Here is a 12,442-nt window from a genome sequence, read left to right on the forward strand (position 1 = left end):
TTGAGTCTGGCGCCTTAGACCGCTCGGCCAAGTTGCCAGGAATTGTATGGGACAGTATCGTCCGTGGGGAAACCAACTTCCCTGGTGTTCAATGGGATCCGCATAGCATCATGTCTTCGTAATCGTCTCTTCATGATTTCCATGTAGTCAATAGTCGGAAGAAGCTTGCCTTTGTGTAACTCTTGCGGCAACATGTTAGCGGACACTGGCTGGGCCTTACGCACTCAGCTGCTTCACCGTTCTTGGAGCTAGGCGTTACTTCTGCGTTGACGCATATATAAATCAACAGTTGTTCTAGTTGGCTATCAGGCAGACTTAACAGCGAGCATGTACCCTCTTGGTTTTCATCAGGCCGGTTGAGAAGACACAGTTTAAGCCGGATGGCGGCTAAGAAGTGTCTCGATGTGGTCTTCATGCTCAGTTGTTGCCCAAGTATGTCGTCCTGATCTATGATGGGACACTGTCTTGCTGTTTGTGTGATGTTTTCTATTCGACCAACTTTCGAACTTGAATCCGTAGCTACTTGCAGTAGAGAGACTTGTTGTCTGGTCTGACCTGTGAGCAATCAGTTCACTAGGCGATGTCAAAAATGGTGACAATGCCACACATTGACGGGTCTCGGCCACACGAGGTGGATGATAGATAGCAGGACTTGAATTTTGGCCCATCAATAGATGTGAGCGTTACAGCAGTCATATGCGAAGTGTTTAAGCCCTCGTTCTCGCCTAGACACGAGGGGTGTTGTCTGATCTTTTGGAAATTCAGACCAGCATTGGATCTACATGTGGACTCGCAATAAGGTCAATTAGCTCTGCTTATTTCTCCGAGTTTTCTTTTTGTTAAAAAAAGTATGGGCATCAAGATTATGTAGTCTGGGTAGACCGATTGTGAATGAGTCGCCACAGGACAAGCCGCCCGTCTCACACGTTTTCGACAGGTCGGCCAAGTCAATATTTGATGACGCCACGACGTTTACCTCCGATTCGGACTACTGTCTCGACTACTGTCCTGGTAATAAGAGCAACCGAACTCACGAGACGAGAGAAGGTCAGGTTGTTGTGTCAAATATAGCCAGACAGGAGTTGTAACTTTTGGAAGGAACTGTGGTAGTTTGCCCTGCCAACGAGGTGAGTTTTGCTCTGTTAGACTATCAATGTTTGGAGAAGAGGGTTGAAGCATCGTACGCGATATAATATGGAATGAGCAAAAGAGTCTGTTTCATTTTGATGATCTAATACGCCTTTTTCAGTTGTCACTCGTGTGCCCACGCTAGAAGCGCTCCTCAAGACAGGTGGAACTACTGGTTTGGACTTCGTCCACCTGTCAGGGTGTACTAGTATCCAAGATAAAGTGGTCCAGACGTTAGAAGGCTTAATCTCCTCGGCACTCTGGTGACCCAAGTCGGCAAGACGGAAACCGGCACCCGCGGCGGCTTGGCCCGACGTCAACAACACGGCGAATCCTGGAGTCTACGGAGCAAGCCAAGCGGACAAGATGGAAAAGAGGCACGCCTCCAGCACTTGGCCACAATGTAACTGCCAGCTGCCATGCGTGGCTACAGGGAAATTTAAACTACCAATGTCTGCCGAAACACATGCCAATGGTGGAATTTTGGAACCAGAGATTCGACGGATGCTGGTTGTGGGGGCGGTAAACGGTGAAAAGCTCACGGATACATCGAAGCGTCGATTTCCACGAACGAAAGAACATCATCTCGTGGAGCGCGATTTGGGGAAAGGAGGCATCAAGAAAGGATGGGTGTCACACGTAAATGAGGTGGAGGGAAGCCCCCATAGGATGCTGAGAAAGGTAAGGAGAGCACCCGGATCTTGAACCCCAGGGAGAAAGTCCATATAAGTCGGTCAAACCGACTGTGAAGTAACTTTGCTCTGGGAACAGAACAAGAGCCTTCATTCAACTTCACTGTCTATACTTCTCTACCTGTCGAGTTCATTCCTTCTAGCCATTTATTTTGCACCATCCTTTCCAAGATGCTGTCGTTGTTCAAGTTCTTAGTCGTCGCGGCTCCGGCAGTCCTGGCGGCTGATATCTTCGTTTCCACCGACGGATCGAGCAATGGAAGCGGCTCCATCAGCTCGCCCTACTCGTCGATTCAAGACGCCGTTGATGCCGCCAGCCCCGGAGATACCATTCGTATCCGCGGCGGCACCTACAAGCCGTCCGAGAACATCTCGTTCCGCAAGAGCGGCACGTCCAGCTCCCCGTACACCGTGCGTGCCCACGATGGCGAGGAGGTCATCCTGGATGGTGACAACCTCTTCGGAACCCCCGTCGAAGAGTACGAGGGCTCCCTTCCGAGCTCGAAAAGGGGCATCTTTCACATCCGCGGCGCCGACTACTGGCGGTTCTACAACCTGACCTTCACCAAGGGACCTTACGGTCTCTACGTCGAGGACTCGTCCAACAACTATTTCGAGCGCATCACGACTCACACCAACTACGAGTCCGGTATGCACCTCCAGAACAAGATCTCCAACACCGAAATCGTCTTTCTGGACTCCTACTTCAACTATGACCCGCGCAAGAACGGCCGTAGCGCCGATGGAATCTCGTTGAAGGAGGGATCGGGAGATGGCAACATCATCCGTGGCGCACGCATCTGGCACAACTCGGACGATGGCATCGACCTCTGGTGAGCCCCCTTTCCGTCAAATCCAGTGTTCAGACGCGGCGCGGGCATGCACGCTCTTCACATTTGACCCCGTGAACTAACGTGTCTCTCCAGGCAATTTGGCTCCCCCGTCACCATCCTGGACTGCATCGTGTTCGAGAACGGCTTCGACCGCTGGGACGTCGGCTCCAAACACGAGGCGGACGGCCACGGCGTCAAGCTCGGCGGTGGTAGCTCGGCGTCGGACCGCACGCCCGTCGATCACGTCGTCAAGAACGTCATCTCCTTTGGCAACAAGCGGCGCGGCTTCACCGACAACAACATGCCGGGCGACATGACCTTTGAGCGCAACACGGCCTACAAGAACGGCGAGGAGGGCTTCAACACGCGCTCTTCGTCTGCCACGTACACGGGCAACCTGGCGGCCGAGAACTTTGGCACCACCGACACGGACGACCAGTACTACTTCATCGACGGCGTCACGTCCAAGGGGAACTCGTGGGACGAGGGACAGACGTGGTCGGATGCCAGCTTCGTCAGCGTCGACACGGACTCAGTCACCGGCTCTCGTGCGGCTGATGGGCGCCTCCCCGCGATCGTGAACGACTTCCTGGTCCCTGTCGACGGAGAGGAGCTCGGCGCGCGCGTTGGCGACTGGGCTGCTGGGGATGCCTCGTTCTCTGGCGCCAGCGCTTAGCTGATCGAGGGCGAGACCGAGGTCGACTCAATTGGCTGCAGTACGAAGCTGAGACGCGTACGCAGGGCTTAGAGGATCAATAGTTACCTTCGGAGGCGCTCTGAGATTCCAGGGGTCACTGAATACGTGGCATAGTGCGGCTTTTGCCAGGGGGCCCGTTTTGGGAATGCCGAGTGAGGTCAGGCAGGGGTTACTCTTCATTCAGGAAACCCCTTCGTACATAGTTGTTTACCAGTGTGGCAGTGTCGTGTTCCCAAGCAATCTTATTGGGACAACGGTCCGGTGCACAATTGTCCGAGTTGGTGTTGTTAGTGCGCGGTCTTTACTTGATCGAGTCTTTACTCCGCACCGCACTAGCGAGAAGATAGATAGCTGAGCTGCATACGTACGACTTTCCTTCTTCCTCGCATCGTGTCTTGATATCAGAGACAGTGGTACACATACACACGGAACAACTGACGGATGGATGGCCAGAGCCCAAATGTGACTTTGCGTCTTCCTACCTTTGTATCTCTCGGTTCCTCTCCCTTGGGAAACAATGGAAGGCCAAGCTTTTACAAACACCCGTCATTTCACTAGTGGATGTCTGAGCGAGAGGTCTTGGAGCCACGTGGGATCGATGCTTTTAGCACACCGCGATGCTTGGTCCGCCTCATCTCAGGGAGCCGGCCTGTAAATCCCGAGAATTTGGGACCGTCCCGGGAACACGGCACCTGTCCGACTGGTGTTGCAGCCTGGGCTCTGGGCCATGAGGTTATTTACAACCCTTTTTTTATTTGCATGGCGTCCGGCAACTCACGCAAGGGAGGAGGACTAGCAGCCCCGTGTAGGACCAGCCCACCGGTCCATAATCAGTCCACCGCCGGGTCCACGATTGTGCATCGCAGCGGACGGCGGGCATGTCCGAGGGCTGAAGCTGCGCGCCCTTGATACCGGGGGTTGAAACGACTACCGAAGCCGAGCCGCCCATTCAGCATCTGCTGATGCCTTGCCCTGCTTATCTCACAGCTGGTTTTGAGCCAATATATCTGCCCTTTTCGGGAGCCGCGACCCCGGTCTATCGATTTGCGAATGCCAAGACAACGGCTGTGGTTTGGCAGCGGTTGATCGAGGGAGTGGCTGGCGGGTGTGGGGAGGGGAAAAAAAAAGGGCACATAGAGGCTTGATTTCCGTGAGCTGAAGGCGCCTCATTGTCGACCGTCGGCTGGAAACGCCTCGAGCACGCACTCGCACAGACGAAGCCGGCCATTCGCGATGACACCAAGTTGCGCGCCGCCCTTCCGATCATCCGGGGGGGGGGGCTATCGGGCTGCACCAAAAAACAGTTTGGGCCTTGTTTGCCGACCTCGAAATCGTGGGATTGGTTGGTAGTCTGGAAATTCCCAACGACACGTGGAATTCTGCCATGTGAGAGAGTAAGTATTAGCCGTGCAACAAGCTTGAACGACATGTTGATATGCCTTGTCCGAGACATATAAAGCCTGTCCATGTCCCCCAGTCCTCTGGTCTCAAGTCATCATCGCAGTCATCGCATACTCATCATAAGCCTCTAAGCTTTCTCATCTCTTCTCTCTCGCTTCACCATCTCACTTTGTGGTATTCCAACTGCACTCTGCAAACATGCGCTCCGCCCTGATTGTTGCCGCCGTTGCCGGCCTTGTCACTGCCGGCCCAGTTGCCACTCGTGACACGTCTGCCCAGGACGGGATTGATCTGAGTATCTTCGACGTGGGTGAACTGGTTTTGCCATTTCTGTTTCTTCTAGTAAGCTGACACAAATTGCAGGCTGAGCCAAAGCCGACCAAGGTCGGCCCGGCAGTTGGTGTCAACCACGAGCCGCCAACTTACAACCAGGCGGAGGCGCAAGCCTCTGCTGTTCAGGATGCCGTCGCAAATCCCGTCATCTCTGCCAGGTCGGAGCTGGTGGCACGCGCCTCGACTTGCACCAACTCCAACCAAGAACCCGACGGCTACGGGCCCGTACCGTCGCCCGACACCTACGACTCCTTCATGTCGTGGACTGCGCTGGACGACATTGCCAACAACGCCCCCGTTCCCCAAGGATACTCCTTGGTCTTTGGGGATAAGCAAGCCTCGGTGGAGGGCTCGGGCTACCAGGGTCTCTACACCTTGAACAGCTACAATCCCATCCAGTGTCAACAGGTATGTTTTACCTTCGGCCCAGTTGTGGGATACGGCAATGGCTAAACCTGCCCAGTACTGCGACGCCGCTCCCGCCTGCTACGGTTTCAACTTGTTCATGGAGAGGAACCCCAAGTTCACGCCGAGTGATACCTGCGTCGACCCCGAGAGCATCACCAACTACAAGTGCACGCTCTGGGGTGCCGGAGTCTCCGAGGCGTCCGCCACGAACCAGGGGCAATGGAGAAACCAGTTCCACGTCGGCGTCGCTGGATCGAACGGTATGTCTTCTCTTCTCTCCCCCTTTACATCCCAACACTCTACTACTCTCATGAATAGTCGGGAAAAAGGCTGACTAACGACGGGTTGAAAGGGTACAACAAAAACTCCCCCCCGGACTCGATAGCCAACTTTGACGGCCCCTTTGCCCTTGGCGGCGCTATCCAGGCCCCCAACTCGTACATTGGCGCCAAGTACTACCCCGGCGTCTACGACCCGGGCCAGTGTGCCGCGGCGTGCCAGGCGACGACCCAGTACGACCACGACCACCCGAGGAGCGACGGCACCTACGACGCGTGCAACTTCTTCAACGCCTACGTGCTGAGCCAGAACAACGTGCCCCAGGGGACCTACTGCTCCCTGTACACCACTTCCTGGGACAAGAGCTACAGCACCAACTACGGGCAGTACCGGGGCGACGACTACTTCTCCGTCTCGCAGAGCTACAGCTACAAGCTCACCGTCCAGGACTCGGGCAACGTCAACGCCGCTCCCCCGTCCTAAGACTATCATCACTCAAGCTCATAGCAGGCCCGCAGTATTCATCCCGTTTGGCATCCTCCGTCTTACTTTCTCCGCACAGTATCCCAAGGGGACCGAGCTTGGCATATAATCGAGGGGCATGTCCCGTAGCTGCTCCAGTTTTTTTTATTAGTTTTTTTGAAGTGAACAAACAAGTGAGAGATCGAATGGCTGCACATAGATGAGTTTAATGTATCTAGATTTTTATCAGTACACAATTTGAGTTTGTCCAGTCCAGGCATCGAACACCAGTAAAACATACCATCCAGCCGTGAATAGATTCTCACACCATCATGGTGTAGAAGAACATGAAGCAGCATCTCGGGATACCAACATTTAAATGAGTAAGAAGATGATAATGACAATGCAGCACCGTGACGAATCGTTATAAGTTAAAGACCACAGAACATTGCCATTCGTTAACGCGAACTCACTATCCAACTGGCCTACCTTGCATGGAATGTGATCACGTTGCGGGCCGGCCCCAGATCTCTTTCTCGTCGTATACGGTCGATATATGCAGCACATCCCTCCTAGAACTTGGAAGATATTCCTGACATGCACCTGGATCACTGGGATGAGGTGCGTAGTAGTGGCTGCTAACGTAAATTGACTATCTTTTCTGAAGCTCTTTTTTTGTTACGTCTATTATCCCTGAGAACGTGTAGACTCCCTGCTTGAACCGCCCAGATACCAAAACAACCCACATCTATATCAGAACCCAGACCCGACCAAAACGGAAGACACTCACACACACACACACACACACAACCCCCCCAAAAAAAACAAGACATTCTTAACAGTCGGGCACGCTGACGGGGATATTGAAAGGCACGCTCGTCGCGAGCCCGCTCAGACTCGTCTCCTTGAACTCGTTCCTCATGCCCTTGGCCGTCAGGCGCATGGCGCGGATGGCGTCGTCGAGGCGGACCTTCTGGGTGCCCGTCTCGCTGCTCAGGGCCAGGTTGGCGCTCGAGATGGCCTTGATGGCGCCCAGGGCGTTCCGCTCGATGCACGGCGCCTGCACGAGGCCCCCGATCGGGTCGCAGGTCAGGCCGAGGTTGTGCTCGATGCCGATCTCGGCGGCCTGCTCGATGGCCTCGGGGCTGGCGCCCATGCAGGCGGCGAAGGCGCCAGCGGCCATGGAGCAGGCGACGCCGACCTCGGCCATGCAGCCGCCTTCGGCGGCGGAGATGGTGGCACCGCGCTTGTACAGCATGCCGATGGCGGCGGCCGTGAGCAGGAAGGTCGCGATGTCGCGCTCCGGGTCGTCGCTGATGAACTCGATGGTGTACTTGAGCACGGCGGGGATGATGCCGGCCGCGCCGTTGGTCGGGGCCGTCACGATGCGTCCGCCAGCGGCGTTGGTCTCGTTGACGGCGATGGCGTAGACGGTGAGATAGTCCATGGTAGGGAACGTGGTGCGTCGCGAAGGGGACGGGGTGATGGGGTGGTCCAGGGAGCCGAGGATCCGGGGAGGCTGGCGCCGTCCTACGGTGAGGCCCTGGCGCCTGGGCTTGCTCAGTGCCGCAGGGGTCGACGGCGACGGTGACCCGGTGGATGCGCCCGGCAGGGAAGGCTTGTCGCCGGTTCCCTTGTCGATCGGGTTCGGGGACGTGTGGCCAGCCGTGGAGTAGAGTCCCCGGGTCAACCTCCGGTACAGGGCCGGAGCGCGCCGGTGAAGCTTAAGCGAGCCCGGCAGTTTCGTGTCCAGTGGCGCCTGCACGCTCTCTAGGATGCTGGTATCCATGACCTGCCAGATCTTGAACAGCTTGTGGTAGATCTCCTCGTCGCTGTAGCCATGGCTCTTCTCGTTCTCGTACACGAGCTGGGCGATGGTGAGGTTGTGCTTTCGGCACAGAGCCAGCAGACTCGTCGCGTCTCGGAAGGGGTACCGAGGACCAGACGACTCCTCGTCCCCGGACGCCTCGCCAGTTTCCGGGCCCTCAATCCCGTTGCCGGACGATGCCGATGCTACGGGTGAGAGGTGGCCGACCTGGGCGCCCTCGAGCAGCATCGTGTCATCCTTGGCCTCGTCGAGAGGCTTGACCTCGGCACCGTTCCGACGGTCGCCGGCGGCGTCGGACCGTCTGATCTCCTTGTAGAACATGTTCTCCGCCAGATCGGCCGGGTGTCTTCCGGTTCCCTCAGCAGATCCGTCTGGGGACTCCGCCGCTCGGATCATCGAGGACGATGACGATGACGACGTGGCATCCGGGTTGATGGACAGGGCGCCGTTGACGACGAAGCCACCGCCGACGCTGAACATGTCGTTGGTGGCCAACACGTAGCCGTCTTCGTCAAAGACGGTGAAGCGCATGCCGTTGCTGTGCATGGGCAGCTTCCGGCCCCATTCCCAGACGAAGTCGCGCTCGTAGTCGAAGGCCACCTCCTTGCCCTTGCCGTCCGACAGACCCTGGCCGAGGAACAGCTTCTTGGTGTTCTTAATCTCGGTGAACCTCTCGGGCACGTAGGCGGTGTCGACCGTCTCGACGTCGGCGCTCTCGAGGCCGAGCAGCAGAGCCGAAGGGGTCATGTGGCCCTCGCCCGTCAGGGCCAGGCTGCCGTAGATGGACACGCGGATCTTGTTGACCTTGTGCAGCAGGTTCGCCTCGGCCAAGTCGGCGACGAAGATGTTGCCGGCGCGCATGGGCCCGACGGTATGAGACGACGACGGGCCGATGCCGATGGAGAACAGGTCAAAGGTCGAGATGACGGCATGCTCGTGGTCGGCTTCGCTATAACTGCCCGTGTCCTCCTCATCTTCGGCCTCCTCGTTGAGTCTCTGCGCCGTGCTGCTGAATAGCCTCCGCGACGACGACGACGACGACGACGACGACGACGACGACGGTGACTGCAAACTCGCGAAAGCCGCCGGCGCCGGGCTGGTGGCGGTGCATCGGGCCCCGTGCCGAATCGTCGGGTTGGCCGCCGAGGGGGTCCTGCATCCGGGGCCGACGAGCCGCGTTGAAGCGTGTCGAGCCGAAGCCCCACGCAGCTGGGCGAGCCTCTGTATCGAAGGACGGTTCATGGCCAACGCCGGTCAGTTGAATGACTATGAGGGAGTGGATGTTTATCTCATGGAATGTTGAAAGATGGCATGAACCCTCCGAGTCAAAACTCTGCACGTCTTTGGGGGGTTTCGGGACAGGGCGGTCTGGGGTGGCCCTGATGAGATGAGAGTGAGTGAGTGGGAGATAAGCACAGATCAAAGAGCTGCCCTCAACATCCCTCGTCCTCTCTCTCTCTCCCTCTCCCTCTCCCTGGAGTCTATCTATCTATGTCTGTCTGGGGTAAGACAAACGGCCCCGGGATCGTCGCATTGACCAATCAATGAGCCGAGATTTGTAAACCCCACCGACGGGCATCAGGATACGTAATGATTTGGTGTTGTTTGCTCGTTTAGACAAACCTTGTCTGCTTTGCTTAGGTACAGCTACAGCCTGAGTAAAGGGTCCATCATAAAGTGTAAAGTTAAGCCGGCATGCGCTTTACTATGCCCACTAAGTAAGTGTGTGTGTGTGTGTGTGTGAGTCGCCATTTGGTGTGGGATGAGTGAGAGATGAGAGGCACCAAATGTACCCTTGGCATGCGACGGTAACACAATTGGACAAACAGAGTGCGTAAGCCGCATTAAGCCTGTTTGGGAGACGCAGGGCGGCACAGCTGAGAGGGGAGGGGAAACCATATGAGATTATGCCATGGCAGGCAACCGTCTTCGAGCGGATTGAATATTATTCATTCAACTCTCATACCGACTCATCCTACTCATCTTACGCGGACTTATCCTTCTCATACCATTTCAACTCTTGCCCTGCCGCTCGTTTTACCCGAGCATTCTCGCGCGGCAATGACAGAGACTCGCGACGTTCAGAGAGAGCCTCCGGCAGCCAAAGTGGAAGATCAAGTGACTTCCACCGACGAGCCTACATATGATTCAACCGCTAGCCAGCCAAGCTCGCAGCTGCAGTCGAGCTTCTTCTCCGCCCTCCCGCTAGAAATCCGCCAGAGCATTTACCGTCATCTCTGGCTGGCCACCGGATCAATCCAACACGTGTACCAGTCCGGCGCGTCCTTGTTGGCGCCTCTCTCCCACTGCCAATGCATCGCGGACCTGGATGCCGAGGATACCCGAGAGGTCGAGCTCGCGCGCATATTGAATACCCCGCAGGGTGACCACATTCTCCTTCGTCGGCACGGATGCCCTCTCGCGCTTCCTCAACACCACGGCGCCTGACTCTCTCGCCCGCATCACCAAGCTGCATCTGACATGGCGAGCCCCGATAGCGACCTACATGAATCTCGACTCGGAGGAGAGCCTCGCAGAAATGGCCAGGTGGGAGAAGATGTGGGCCGAGGTGGCCCTCAAGATCCCTCGCCTCAAAGAGCTCCGGATCTGGGCGTACCCATGCTATGCCCGGTACCCGATGCCCCATGAAGAGTGGTTGAGGGCACTTCACCAGTTCGGGAACGTGCCCAAGTTCGACGTCTCTTTCAGGTGGTTCCAGAATCCTCCAACGCCGGATACCGGTCCCCTGGACTTTTTGGACGACGCGCCATTTGAATACGATAGGATACCTCCGGTGCAGGATAACCCTCTTCACTTCCACTGGCGGCGGTTGATCGGCCTGCCCCCGGATGAGCCGCGTCATCCCGTGAGCCGACGACAGAAGAAGCGGCGATATCTCGGGAGGGCGCTGTAGGACACCGTAACTTGAGGACAAAGGTTCCACAGCCAGATGCTTAGGGTCCGCCGTTGCACCCCTCATCTCACGCGGTCCTGCGTGTCTGGTTGCCGAGTGCCGCTATGACGGTCTGGATCGGTTTTTGGTTGCTTTCGTACATGGCGCGCGTCGTCTGATGTTTCGAACGCCGACCAAGGACTCTCTACGGCGGACACGACGCAACGCAGCCCTATTGATCCGCATATGATCTCGAATAGGCCATTCACTCGACGCGAACAAGGGACTGCCCTCGGCGTAATCGTTGTTGATGGGCTGAACACCGATTGTGGCCGTTGGGTGTTACTTGAAGCCAGTGCATGTGCTTCAGGGCCATCTTCCAAGAAATCAATTTTGCTTTCCGCGTAGAGACGAGGGCATTGCGCATGAAACAGCTGCTGCTTTCGTTACCTTTGTTGGACGAACATCTGGTCAGACGAACAAGAGATCACAAACGGTCAGCTGCCATCTCGATGGCTCCTCATGCAAGGTACTCAATCCCCTGGGCAAAAAGCAACCACCAGCTGGTCTCAGTTTCTACTCATCTTGGGCGGGGGAGTAATCCCTCATCGCCGAAAGCCCCAGAGTGATGTTCAGATGACGCACGCTGTGACCTGGGATTTCGGGAACGAGGGCGATGATGCTCGAGGCTTGAGCGCTCATTGAGTTATAAAATTGACAATCCCGATGCTCAGGTAGTTGTGTTATCCCAGGTAGACATTCGTTCCTTGCACTCTTCTGCTCTAACATTGAATCCTTTCATCGGCCTTGCGGCCTTCAACTGCCATTCCGAGGAGGCTCACTTCTCGTTTCCCAGTAATGAAGCCCATTCAGACAGCCATGATCGTGCTGGCCACGATGACAGGCGTTCAATCAGCGCCTGCAGCTGACGCCAACATCGTCATCCCGGACTCGAGTATGAGGTCCGAGTATCACACATCTTGGGTCGAAGACAGCACCGTGAGTTCTCCTAGAAGAAGCAGATTGACTGTTTCCAACTCTAACCCAGAGCACAACAGAGGCCGTGGCTTCGGAAACGAGCCAGGGGCAAGGGCGATCTCTGCGATCCTGGAAAAGGCCAGTGTGTCACTGGTCTTGGTTGTTATGGATGCAGCAATCATCAGCCCGTATGCCAGCGGGGCCCAGGCTCGAATGAGTGTTGTCACCGGGATAATCTGAGTTCGGCGGTCATCTGCGACCGATCATAGCTCTTCATGGGATTCAAAGAGCGGATAAGAGCCGTCGCCTACAAGCAGACTTGCCACCTTGTAGGACGAAAGGGGTGGGTTGGTGTGAAGTTTGGTCCAAGGGTCATCTCAGTTGAGCATCGTTTAAGTTGGCCACGCAGTCACCCAGTTTGCACTGAATAGAGTAAAATGATTCCATACATACTCCGAGAACCTCTCTCATTTTTTAGAGTCCCAGTACTGCGAACTCGTTTTTCGATAC

The 12,442-nt window shown here is 56.2% G+C and overlaps 5 protein-coding genes across 5 annotated transcripts; 4 read left to right on the forward strand and 1 right to left on the reverse strand.

Annotated features, from left to right (window-relative positions):
• Positions 1–1,991: 1,991 nt before the first annotated feature.
• On the forward strand, positions 1,992–3,329 carry CDEST_10211 (Putative pectin lyase/virulence factor, right handed beta helix domain, PL-6 family; the record flags this gene model as incomplete). Its single annotated transcript, XM_062926369.1, has 2 exons — positions 1,992–2,653; positions 2,747–3,329. 2 exons carry the CDS (start codon positions 1,992–1,994, stop codon positions 3,327–3,329), a joined length of 1,245 nt encoding a protein of 414 aa, XP_062782420.1.
• A 1,540-nt stretch (positions 3,330–4,869) lies between these two features.
• On the forward strand, positions 4,870–6,426 carry CDEST_10212 (uncharacterized protein). The gene is made up of 4 exons (XM_062926370.1): positions 4,870–5,057; positions 5,115–5,492; positions 5,548–5,752; positions 5,845–6,426. Exons 1-4 carry the CDS (start codon positions 4,950–4,952, stop codon positions 6,252–6,254), a joined length of 1,101 nt encoding a protein of 366 aa, XP_062782421.1. The 5' UTR covers positions 4,870–4,949; the 3' UTR covers positions 6,255–6,426.
• A 444-nt stretch (positions 6,427–6,870) lies between these two features.
• Positions 6,871–9,488, reverse strand: CDEST_10213 (Putative serine dehydratase-like, alpha subunit, serine dehydratase beta chain). The gene has a single exon (XM_062926371.1). The coding sequence runs from the start codon at positions 9,301–9,303 to the stop codon at positions 7,069–7,071; it is 2,235 nt and encodes a 744-aa protein (XP_062782422.1). The 5' UTR covers positions 9,304–9,488; the 3' UTR covers positions 6,871–7,068.
• A 634-nt stretch (positions 9,489–10,122) lies between these two features.
• Positions 10,123–10,975, forward strand: CDEST_10214 (uncharacterized protein; the record flags this gene model as incomplete). The annotated part of the gene is made up of 2 exons (XM_062926372.1): positions 10,123–10,343; positions 10,444–10,975. 2 exons carry the CDS (start codon positions 10,123–10,125, stop codon positions 10,973–10,975), a joined length of 753 nt encoding a protein of 250 aa, XP_062782423.1.
• An 837-nt stretch (positions 10,976–11,812) lies between these two features.
• Positions 11,813–12,172, forward strand: CDEST_10215 (uncharacterized protein; the record flags this gene model as incomplete). The annotated part of the gene is made up of 1 exon (XM_062926373.1): positions 11,813–12,172. One exon carries the CDS (start codon positions 11,813–11,815, stop codon positions 12,170–12,172), a length of 360 nt encoding a protein of 119 aa, XP_062782424.1.
• Between the last annotated feature and the right edge of the window lie 270 nt (positions 12,173–12,442).

This window comes from Colletotrichum destructivum, chromosome 6, assembly GCF_034447905.1.
Source record: "Colletotrichum destructivum chromosome 6, complete sequence".
NCBI classification, from domain to species: domain Eukaryota; kingdom Fungi; phylum Ascomycota; class Sordariomycetes; order Glomerellales; family Glomerellaceae; genus Colletotrichum; species Colletotrichum destructivum.

Excerpts from the sequence above, each read along its gene's own strand:
- CDEST_10212 (XM_062926370.1), top strand. The coding sequence starts at position 4,950 with ATGCGCTCCGCCCTGATTGTTGCCGCCGTTGCCGGCCTTGTCACTGCC. Across the intron at positions 5,058-5,114 it reads TTGATCTGAGTATCTTCGAC|GCTGAGCCAAAGCCGACCAA; the intron begins GTGGGTGAACTG and ends CACAAATTGCAG. Across the intron at positions 5,493-5,547 it reads ATCCCATCCAGTGTCAACAG|TACTGCGACGCCGCTCCCGC; the intron begins GTATGTTTTACC and ends AAACCTGCCCAG.
- CDEST_10213 (XM_062926371.1), bottom strand. The coding sequence starts at position 9,303 with ATGAACCGTCCTTCGATACAGAGGCTCGCCCAGCTGCGTGGGGCTTCG.